We start from the raw sequence: 12,381 nt of genomic DNA on the forward strand, positions 1-12,381 counted from the left end.
AATTACTCAGTTGAAAACCTTGGGAACTGCTTGAGTAACTGCTACTCAAGGTGCCTTTAACCATACACATTTACATGTAAAGGATCGCTTTAACAGACGTTAATGTTTTACAGAATTCAAACCAATTTTCCATAAATTAATTTCATTCTTTGAATCTTCAAACCGTTCTTTCGCTCTTCTCTGAAACACAACAGATTGGATCTCAAAGAACGTTTGCTTCACCGTAGATACAATGAAAATTACAGGAATCTAAAAATCACCTTTTAAATGTATCAGATCCTGTGCTTCACAGAAAGAGAAAGCCACACATTCGAACTTTAGGTGTCACTAATAAGTACCTCAGAAATCCTGAAAAAATGTGCTCTTTTTCAGTATCAGAAGAACCGACACTCAAACAAGAAGCAAGCCAGAGTCTGTCAAAAGATCAAGGATCAAAGATTGCAGGCCAGTATTACTCAAGTCCTGTGAAGGTCACCTTTAAGCTTTCTGGCAATGTACATTAACATGTTTTCAGAAACATTTCCAAGCTTGTCCTCAATTTAGCTCATCTTCTTTGTCCTTATCGCCTTGATAATATTAAAAGTAGGGCCTCTGATTGCAGAAGTCGCAAGAGATTATACAAGCAAGCTTGTTTTAATGAAATGCTTATTTGTGAATTAACACATCCACCAATTCCGTTCACTATTCACCAAACTGTACTATAAAATACCGCAAATGTACAGTCCACTCCCCTTCATGGTGAATCAGTGGATAATGATTAGGCTCAATAAAGGCAAGTTAAACTTTGACTTGAGCAGGAAGCGCAGCAAGACTGAAACTCTACAGTCTTTTGAGGAGAGGAGCTCTGCTGACAGGTCTGTGTCTCTAATTCTTTTTTAAATTATTCCTTCTTAGTCATTTCTCTGATTAGATAGATTTTTAAAGTATGTGTCACTGATTACCAATATTCATCTGTGTTATAATTTCAAGCTGTATCAAAAGCTGTGATCTTGTTTGACTTTGCTCAGTACTTTCAGTAGGGTGTTGACCAGATTATATGGAAGGGCATTTAAAGATATGAACACTTGCCATTGCGTCGTTGTATTGCATTCTGGAATATCTATTTATTAGCGTATTTTGTTGAGGAACAAGTGGTGCTTTTTTCGTCTCATACTATAAGAAAGTCATCAGAGGTCACAAGCTTGTGGCCTTGTGTTCTCAAACCTTGATATTAGCTACTCTGCAGTAGTTTATAGACGTCTAGCCTCATGTTAATGGATTATCATTGCATTTTTGGGGTGTCTTGTTTAAATATTCTGCGTTTGGTTTAACATTTTCAGCTCATACAGTTCATTCATGCTTTACTTAGGGCTTTCTCTGGTTGAGATTAGTTTTATTACATAAGACGGGAGTTTTGATTTCAGCTTGTCCACCAGAACATCCTGAATCCTCATGTCGTATATAAAGAAACTTTAATATCCACCAATTGTGTCAATCGAGAGACAAACTAAAGTAGCTTATCAGAGGTCACATTATCTTCAATGTCACCTTGTATCACATCTGTCTCAAGGCGTGCCTTTCTTTCACAATAGATCCGACAGATAGCCTACAAGAGAAATAAAAATCCAGTATCACAAAAGCACTAAACCTACAGCTGATTTCAATACACAATTTCAGCCAACACAGCTTAATCTGCTGTTAGACGGATTCACACAATGCAGTCGGATTTATCTTAAGATGTTTATCTGGTTACACACATTATGTGTTTGATCAGATAAATATTTCTTGATAAATCCATTTAGTGTTTATCTAGATAAATCTGTTTAGTGAGGGATTAAGTGGTACCACACCTTTACGCAAATTCCAGTATTGATTGATGATCTGAAATTTACTTTCATTTACCAAAGTGTCTGATAAATGACCAATGTTTACTTAACTGAGATACCAATTCATTTCATTTGTCACGAAAACACTTCAAATCAAAAAGTTACCATTTAATGTGAGAATTTAGTTAATTTTGACTTAGAAATGACTCTGAAAAAGTCTTTCTTTTGACTGGATGGATATTGATAATGCGTCAAATACACAAAAAAAGAAATAAAGTGATAGAAATACATGCCCAGGAAATCGAATTAAAGGGATCGTTCACCCCCCAAAAATTATTTTGGTTATCATTTACTCACCATTAACTTATTAAAAAACATTTTTTATCTGTTGAACACAAAAGAAGATCATTTGAATATTGTTTGAAACCTGTAACCATTGATATCAATAGTAGGAAAAACAAATACTTTGCAAGTCAATGGTTACCGGTTTCCAACATTCTTCAAATTATCTTCTTTTGCGTTTAACAGAACAATAAAGGTGATTAAATGGTGACAGAGTTTTCATTTTTGTAAACTATCCCTTTAAACACATTTCATACATGTATTTCTCTTTCCACGTGTTAATCCACATGTTCCTAATTTAAATGGTTATTTATTTGTTTAACCCTTTAACTACCCTACCAAGAAAAAAATGTTTAGATTGCATTTCTTAACTCCTAATGTAACACATTCAATCAATTTTTTTAACACAGTCCATAATTTCTAAAATACCAAACATCTACCAAATGGTACATATGTCAATTTATGGTAAAGGTACCGGGCTTAATACATTAACTATAAAAAATCTGAAAATATGAAGTTTGAGACTAATTTATTAAAAAAAAATATTCAAAATAAAACATTTTGGAATGCCTAATCAACTTTTTTAAGTATGCCATAACATAGTTCAAATTATCATTCAACATGTTTTCTTGTTTTTTTTTTTTTACAATTAAACCAAAAGTTTGTAAACCAACAATGTTGTGTACTGTAAACTAATATTTAAAACAGTCATTCTTTAAATGCGTTTAACAGTCATTATTTAAAACAGTAAAAACATGGTCAACCGTTGTTTAGAGGGGCAGTTAAAAGGGTTGAAATGCTTTGCGAAGTGATTGTAAGTATGGACCAGAGATGCCCAAACTAGGGCCTGCGGGCCAAAGTTGACCCTTTGTGTCTTTTGATTAGGCCTACCAGAGGGAAAATGATTGGGAAGGGGTGTGGAATGCCTTTAACAGAGATTATCATCATTATCTTTTTTCTGTTTGTTAAATTGTTGAGCTACAAAAAAATTAAATTAAATGTTTCAATTAAATTTTGCAATGATTTTTAAAAAATGTACATAGTGTCACTTAATGAATACAGGACAAAGCAGAAGACAGCATGCAAATCAAGACAAAGTTCATTAAAATAAAATACATTTTCAAAAAATTAGAATGCATTAGTAAATATGGTTGAAGTAATCTTTTCTTTTTCTATTTAATCATTATTAAAATGAATTACGAAATTATCCATGGCAACTTTAATACAAGACAGTATGTTGTATTTACCTTCAGCCCACAGCTCTAAAATAAAGCTTGGATTTTGGCCCTTCTTAAGAAAAGGTTTGGGCACCCCTGGTATAGACATTGTTAAATCTGATAAAGTGTGATACAGCAGTGACACACATGCGCACATAGTCAGCACTGTCTGGCACAGGAGGCGTTGCCCACGCTTGAATGCCAAGCGACCTTTAAATAACCTTTTTATGGGCTGCGATTCATGTTAAAACACACACACACACACACAGACAGTGCACACACACTGCGCCATATGACGCGAGTCATGATCTCACCATCAAATTCTCTATTTTTATAAACATGAGATGGGAAATAAATAAAAGAAGCAGGATTTTCTTGTACATTCACAGAGAAAAGACATTGTAAATCCTAAATAAATGTGTAATTTATTAAAATATTAGGATTCAGGACAACTGGTTGAATAGTGCTTTCAGCTAATAATCATTGACTGAAGTTCAGCATTAAAGAAGCAGATGGGCTATTTCCTGAAGGGGCAAATTAGACTTTTGTCACCATGTTGGCTTAGATCATATGTCAATTTGCACAGCAGGAATTGTGGAACAGCCATACAATAAAGTCGGTTGATAAATAAATAACACTGCTATAAACTATAATTGCTTTTGCTGGAAAGGTATTTTAATTAAATCTTATGTCTGATATGTCCTCCATCAGGTTTTACTGCTTGGGACGATGAGAGGTGCACTTTTGCTACACTTGACCCTTCTCGTCAGCATTGTAAGTAGTAGGATTTTAACTCAGTGACCTTGCAGTCTCCTCACCGTCTTTTATTCCATCCATAAATGAGTAACTGTGCTGAAGACCGTTTTTCTGCTCACACGCCATTAATCAGTCAAAGACCTGACACAAAGACTTAATCTGGATTCATTAAGCCATTTGGAAAGTTGTTTTTTTTCACTACATAAATAATCCACAGAGAAGGGCAAATGTTCAGCAACCTCGTTCACAGCACGTTTACTGATTATTGACTTGGTATTAAATAAATGACTGTTTAATTTGCAAAAATGACAGTAAGTAACCCTTAAATATATGACTGTTTTACCAATCATTGTTAAATTATTATTTAAGTTTTCAATAATCCGCACCTTCATGACTGGTGTAGATACACTCACTGGCCACTTTGTTAGGTACACCTGTCCAACCACTGGTTATGCAAATTTCAAAGTCAATCACATTGCAGCAACTCAATGCATTTTGGCACGTAGACATGGTGAAGACGATCTGCAGCATTTCAAACCAACATCAGAATGAGGAAGAAATGTGATATAAGTGACTTTGAACGTGGCGTGGTTGATGGTGCCAGACAGGCTGGTCTGAATATTTCAGAAACTGCTTATCCACTGGGATTTTCACGCACACTCATGTCTAGGGTTTACATAGAATGGTCTGAAAAAGAGAAAATATCCAGTGAGCGGCAGTTCTGTGGGTTCAAAGGTCAGAGAATGGCCAGACTAGTTTGAGCTGATAGAAAGGCAAAAGTAACTCAAATAACTACTCGTTAAAACTGAGGTATGCAGAAGAGCATTTTTGAAAGCACAACATGTCCAACCTTGAAGCTGATGGGCTACAGCAGCAGAAGACCAGACCGGGTGCCACTCCTCTCAGCTAAGAACTTGAAACTGAGGCTACAATTTGCACATGCTTACCAAAATTGAACAATGGAAGATTGGAAAAACGTTGCCTGGTCTGATGAGTCTCGATTTCTGCTGCGACATTTGGATGGTAGGGTCAGAATTTGGCTTCAACAACAGGCTGGTGGTGATGGTGTAATAGGCTGGGGGATATTTTCTTAGCACACTTTGGCCCATTAGTACCAATTGAGAATCATGTCAACACCACAGCCTACCTGAGTATTGTTGCTGACCATGTCCATCCTTTTATGACTGCAGTGTACCAATCTTCGCCATTTCATATAGCGTGAATTATCTCAGACTGGTTTCTTGAACATGACAATGAGTTCACTGTACTCAAATGGCCTCCACAGTCACCAGAGCTCAATCCAATAGAGGGCCTGTGGGATGTGGTGGAATGGGAGATTCGCATCATGGATGTGCAGCTGACAAATCTGCAGCAACTGAATGATGCTATCATGTCAATATGGACCAAAATCTCTAAAGGAATACCTTGTTGAATCTATGCCACGCAGGATTAAGGCAATTCTGAAGGCAAAAGGGGGTTCGATTTGGTACTAGTAAGGTGTACCTAATAAAGTGGCTGGTGAGTGTATATGCATCACGGTTGCAATATCATAAAACTCTTAATTACGTTGACAGAAAGCTCAAACGTGCTGCAAGTTAAGAAAACGCATGAAAATAAAAATAAAAAACTAGCACAGACCACAACAGAAATGTGTTGGGTGCTTCCTTCTTTTTTTTTTTTTTTAACAAACAACAAGAAACTGTACTACCAGGTTGTTAAACTAAATATGAAATTGTATATATATATATATATAAACCTTTATATATATATTCAGCACTTTTTGGGGTCTTGTTTATATATGTTGCGATATACGCGATATATGCGTTTCTGTGTTTGCATGTGTTGTTAAATTGATGGTGTTTTCTCAGCTCTCTTTATTGTAGATATTTTTGTTGTAGACTACTGTAGTATAATATTTTGTTACCTCCTGAAACTTCCAAGCATTTAATTTGAGCAGATGGTTTTAACCGTCACAAAAACCTGTTTAGCATATTCATATTTGTGATAACAACCATATTTAGAAATATGTTGAGGTAATGGTCCATTAGTTAATGTATTTACTTACACAAACAAACAATTAGTAATACATTTAATATGACATTTATTCATTTTTGTTAATGTTATTTGAATTACATAACGTTAGTTCATGTTAACTCACTTTGCATTAACTAATGTTAACAAGCACAAATTTGTATTTTAATGATGCATTAGTAATGTTGAATGATGATTAATAAATGCTTTACAAGATTATTGATCCTTTGTTAATGTTTGTAAATACATTAACTAATGGACCGGACCATTACTTAAAAATTGTTACCATTATTGTGTCTGTATTGAAAATCAGTATTTGGATTGCTTAAGGCTTTTTCACCAAATGCAACAGTAGTGAAGCTTTAATTTGATTGCACACAGTAAATGTCATTCAAGCCATTTCAGATTTTTTTGTGATGACATTTTTATTTGTTTTATACTTGTAATTATGCGTGAAACATGCATTGTCGTGTATTAAACATTGTGATTTTTAGGAATAAAGGTGAATATTTCTGTTCTTAAATGACCCTATGCACTTTACAAAAAAATTATGAACATATATATTAAATTATTAAAATGTATTAAATATTTTTGTGCTGTTATATTTACATTTACATTTACATTTAGTCATTTAGCAGACGCTTTTATCCAAAGCGACTTACAAATGAGGACAAGGAAGCAATTTACACAACTAAGAGCAACAATGAATAAGTACTAAAGGCAAGTTTCAGGTCTGTAAAGTCTAAGAAGGGAAGTATTAGTAGTATTAGTATTTTTTTTTTTTTTTTTGTACAGTTACTGTGATATTCAAAGAGGCAATTGCAGATAAGGAAGTGAAGTGGAGACTAAATAGTTAAGTTTTTAGTCGTTTCTTGAAAATAGCGAGTGACTCTGCTGTTCTGATGCAGTTAGGGAGTTCATTCCACCAACTGGGCAGATTGAGCGTGAGCGTGAGCGAAAGTGATTTTTTCCCTCTTTGGGATGGAACCACGAGGCGACGTTCATTCACAGAACGCAAGTTTCTGGAGGGCACATAGATCTGCAGAAGTGAGTGCAGATAAGAAGGTGCTAGGCCAGAAGTCACTTTGTAGGCAAACATCAGAGCTTTGAATTTGATGCGAGCAGCAACTGGCAGCCAGTGCAAACGGACTAGCAGCGGAGTGACATGTGCTCGTTTAGGTTCATTGAAGACAACTCGTGCTGCTGCATTCTGGAGCAGTTGAAGAGGCTTGATAGAGTTAGCTGGTAGCCCAGCTAGTAGAGAGTTGCAGTAATCCAGTTTGGAGAGAACAAGAGATTGAACAAGGAGTTGAGCTGCATGTTCAGATAAGAAGGGTCGGATCTTTCTGATGTTATAGAGTGCAAATCTGCACGATCGAGCAGTTCTATAAAATGTGGTCAGAGAAGTTTAGTTGGTCAGTTTTTAGTTTTTTAGTCAGTTTTTTAGTTTTTAGTTTTTTAGTTTTTAGTCAGTTTTAGTTTTTATAATGAATATAAAATCCTGCATAAAAAAGGAAGACTAATGTTGCTCGTTAGTGTTAATATTGATAACCAAGGCCAGGCAAAATCTGCAGACTTTTTTTTTGCTATTTATGCACAGAATCTTGTTAAAATGTGGAATGCGGAATGGTTTAGAGAGTAAAGTAAATAAGCACCTAACACATTAAATACATTAAACATACATCAAACGTTTTGAACAAGCTTTATTTTAAAACTTTTTTTAAGGTTTATAAATCTGTTAGGAAAATTTAGAACAAACTATATTGTACATAATCAAAATCTTTGCATGTTATTCAATAATTTTACTGAAGTTATTAAAAAAACTGATGATAGTTTTATACACATTTAAGACACATTTATACTTATAATTTTTACATAAGCAAAAAAAAAAATCTGTGAATTTCTGCGAGCCCAAGTTTCACTTGAGCCTACTGATTACACAATATGCTTATCTTTAATAATGTCTATTTAAATTATTTTCATTCTATATATCAACAACAACAACAAAAACAACTAATTATAAAACACACAAACTTACAACATAAATGGTCTAATATATTTATTTGTGGTAGTCAACACCTTACAAAAAAAAGAAAGAAAACAAAATTAGCAAGGAGAATAAAGACAAATATAAATGCTGTGTACACACACAAGACACAAATACGCCCATTATATATGCACATATGCATACATATAAAAACTGTACAATAAAATAAATTAAATAGAATAAAAAATGTCCACCATTTTCCATCTACATATAATCTATTATCTCATCAGGTGTATAACTATTATTTTCCTTTTTAAAAAAGGTATAAAATGGTTCTAAGCATCTTATAAAACCTTACATGTATCTTTAATAATGTATGTAAATATCTCCAGTGACATATTTATTGCCATCTCTTTAATACGGTCATTTTTACTATTTAACAAGATAATAAGGGTGCTATTTTTCACATGGCTTCACAAGTCTCCCTTGTTTTTTTCTCTTTCAGGGTCATGGGATTGATCTAGAGGACAAAAAGGGGCCATTAATAGATATGGTTTTAGATGTGCCAGAGGCTACACCTGTGCCTTATGCCTTCTTCAAGGTACATGTGTTTCAATGGTTCATTTTCTATATTTTATTATTTGTACTATATGTTGTCAACAAAGGTTTGATATATCAATTGAAAACATTCCTGTTGTTCAGTTTACATCTGCAGTTGAAGACGTTTCTTCATACCATGTAAGCGGAGAGACCGAAGATAAGGTCAGGATCTCCTCGGACGGCTGGCTGTACTTGGAGCAACCTCTGGAATGGAGCCCTGAGAAAAAACACCATCTACTTGTAATTTAGTATTGCAGTCTAAAACACAACACAAAAAAATACAAGAACTTCAATATTTAAAAAAGTAACACAAGATAACATTGTTTTAGGTATATGTATTGACCTTATTCTTCATATAAGACGAGGCACCTTCATTGGAATCTTTTTGGCTCGAGACTTCTGGTCTCATTCGATTAAATTGATTTTTAGAAATTAAAACAGGCTGTTATGCTGCTAGATGTTGTAAATTGATACTTTCTTATTATATTATTCTACTTTGAATGAATAATCATGAATACACTTGTTTGTAGAGCAAGCTTGAATTTTTTTTAATCCTAGTAATTTCTCCAAGAAGCAACTAAATCAAGTTCTAATTCTTATTGATTAGTTCTAATCAAGTTCACCTTTTTCCAGTGATCCATGAGGACTATTTAAGAATAATCGACCATTGACAGATTTGCTCTGTGTACTCAATAGTAAATATTTTTAAAAACTGGGTTCAAGGAACTTTTAAAACATCAAAAGTAAATTTAGAAATATACAACATTCACAAAATACTTTCAGCAAAACCTGAATAACCCCCAAAGACTAATTATTCCAGCAGTGATTTTACAGGTGTGCTAATTATTACATACATTTCCCTTATTAAAAATGACCATTAAATGGAACATTGAGTGATAATATTTTCAAGTGATTTTGTATCCTCACCAGCACTGCTTTGCTTTTTTATATTAACAATTATTTGTCTATTTATTTGAGATATTTTGTGAATAGAAAAAGAAAATGAAAACAAACAGTAAAGGCAGCAGATGAAACATAGATCCTAGTAGATATACTTGGTTGTTGCTAGAAGGGTTACAGCTGCGGCCAGAAGATAACAAGAATTGTTTATAAAATTAAACATTAATTGTATTTTATAAATGTCTACCTATACCCCAACCCTAAATCCAACCATCACAGTACTGTAAAACAGTAATTATACCAAGTGTTATTCACATTATTTATTAAATTACTCATTAAATCGTATTTTCTTTATGCCCAACCCCAACCCTAAACCTACCCCTCACAGTGATGAAAATAAAATTATATTTGTTGTACAGTGTCACAAAAATGAGTATCCGCAGCTGAATCTAGACTTTATCAATATTCTTGGTACATCATCAAAATACCAAGTGTTACATTAATCTGCTAATGTTTGAAAATAGAACATGAAAGAATATGTACTGTTCATTCAGTCACACTGACAGATTGAATTTTATTTAGCTCAACTTTATAATTTATAATGATTTGGTTCAATATTTTGAGTGAAACATCCTCAAACTGGAAGTAACTCGTATACAGTAGTCAACATTTGAAGTGGTTCCAACCCATTATCAAAGTTGTCTTAAAACTACAGAACAGCACCCATTCTTGTCTTAGGGGAGTTTTGAAAAACCTTTTTTTGGTCAACTTCAAATTTTGATTACTGTAGTTTAAAATATAGAAAACACTTTTTCTTTGTAAATTATAGCAAATTGAGGTTAGCCAAAACCACAACAATAATTTAGAGCGTTCACTTTCATATTTAAATGCTCCCGAGTTATATGTTATAATATTCATTAATATGTTTCAATCAATTCAATTTGTTTATTGTCGTGCACAGTAAGGAAACACATTTCCCTGTACAATGAAATTCTAAATATCTATGAATGTAAATAACATATAATACTGATTGTGGAATAATGTAAACGGATGTAAACAAGGTACAGTAGTTCTTAAAATTGTGCTTATTATGCAAATATATAATATAGTATGTTATAAATTATTATAATTATAGAAAAAAAAAATATATAGTACTGTGTGTGTGTGTGTGTGTATGTGTGTGTGTGTGTGTGTGTGTGTGTGTGTGTGTGTGTGTGTGTGTGTGTGTGTGTGTGTGTGTTTGTGCGTGTGCGTTTGCGTGTGCGTGTGGTTTTTCCAGATTGAAGCACTTTCAGAAGATGGTAAAACTCTTGATGGGCCTGCCCGGGTTGTACTGCAAGTGATTGATGTCAATAACAATCCTCCTGTCTTTAGTGAGAGTCAGTACAGTGGCAGTGTTAGAGAGCACTCTCCTGCAGGTGAGAAACACACACATTATCAGCGGATGCAGAAACGTGATACATCTATTTGCTAATATCCTGTATATACAAATATATTTTTTATGCAGGAGTTCCATTCGTGCAGGTGTTTGCTTCAGATGCGGATGATCCCAACACAGAAAACACTCAGCTGAGGTTCAGCATTGTAAATCAAATCCCCATTGTCGGGCAAACATTTTTCTTTGGCATAAATCCAAACAATGGACAGATATTTACAACAGAAGAAGGTACGGCAACATATATATGAACAAGAAACAACATTGCTGATAATTGAGAGTTATTTTTTATGATTGTAATTTTTGTTTGTTATTGCTCATTTCTTGCTGTTGTGTTACAGGAGCAGAGTTTCTGAAGGCCAGACCTAGCGTAACGTACAGCCGTGGGGAGGTTCGAGGCAGTCCTGACGTCCTGAAGAAAAAGTTTGAGGACTATTGTATTCCAAAGAACAACATTGCACTGGAGAACAACCCCTTTTACAAATGTGTTGAACGTGCAGGTCAGAAAACACAGAAACAATCAATGATCATGTATTTAACAATTATAAGATGTCTTCACACCTAAATAAATGCTGCACTAAATCTGGCTTACTCTGAGCTACCTTGATCTAGCATTATTGTCATATAAATGTCATATAAATTAACCTATAATAAACCTCTGTGCAGCGTTAAAGTTTGTGTAAAGACTTAAATACTAGGAGTGGGGAGAAATTATGGTGCAAAATCTCTGCCAATATTTCACAAACAAATCTAGTATTTAAAAACAAACACAATCTACTTTGCAAAGGATCACTCGACTTTGACACTGTAGTTATCAGTGGTTTCAGGTTTTCCCCTAGGAGAGTAATTCCTTAACATCATCATAGAGTAAATTTACTCTTAACATCATCTGCTATCTTAGTGTAGGAAATGGCCCAGGTGCAGTTGTGAGAACATTTGCCTAAATGTCAATGCATTTGTGAGACAATCTGCCTACATCCATTTGTGAGAAAATTTATCTGACTGCATTCGTGAGAAAATCCATCTAAATCCATTTGTGAGAAAATCTGTCTGAATGCATTTGTGAGAAAATCTGAATGAATGCATTTGTGAGAAAATCTGAATGAATGCATTTGTGGGAAAATCTGAATGAATGCATTTGTTAGAAAATCTGAATGAATGCATTTGTGAGAAAATCTGAATGAATGCATTTGTGAGAAAATCTGAATGAATGCATTTGTAAATTAATCTGCCTCCATCCATTTGTGAGAAAATCCGTCTGGATGCATTTTTGAGAAAATCTGTCCCATTGTATTTGTGAAAAAATCT

General features: G+C 34.1%; 1 protein-coding gene across 2 annotated transcripts in view; it reads left to right on the forward strand.

Annotated features, from left to right (window-relative positions):
* Positions 1-776: 776 nt before the first annotated feature.
* Positions 777-12,381, forward strand: part of cdh17 (cadherin 17, LI cadherin (liver-intestine)) — a gene marked incomplete at its 5' end in the record, with an annotated part of 28,622 nt that continues 17,017 nt past the window's right edge. The window contains 7 exons of one of the 2 annotated variants that reach the window (NM_001423696.1): positions 777-854; positions 4,076-4,138; positions 8,644-8,739; positions 8,841-8,978; positions 10,918-11,056; positions 11,146-11,304; positions 11,415-11,573. In NM_001423696.1, coding sequence (NP_001410625.1) covers positions 4,094-4,138; positions 8,644-8,739; positions 8,841-8,978; positions 10,918-11,056; positions 11,146-11,304; positions 11,415-11,573 — 736 coding nt within the window. 2 annotated transcript variants of the gene reach the window in all.

This window comes from Danio rerio, chromosome 16, assembly GCF_049306965.1.
Source record: "Danio rerio strain Tuebingen ecotype United States chromosome 16, GRCz12tu, whole genome shotgun sequence".
Taxonomy (NCBI): domain Eukaryota; kingdom Metazoa; phylum Chordata; class Actinopteri; order Cypriniformes; family Danionidae; genus Danio; species Danio rerio.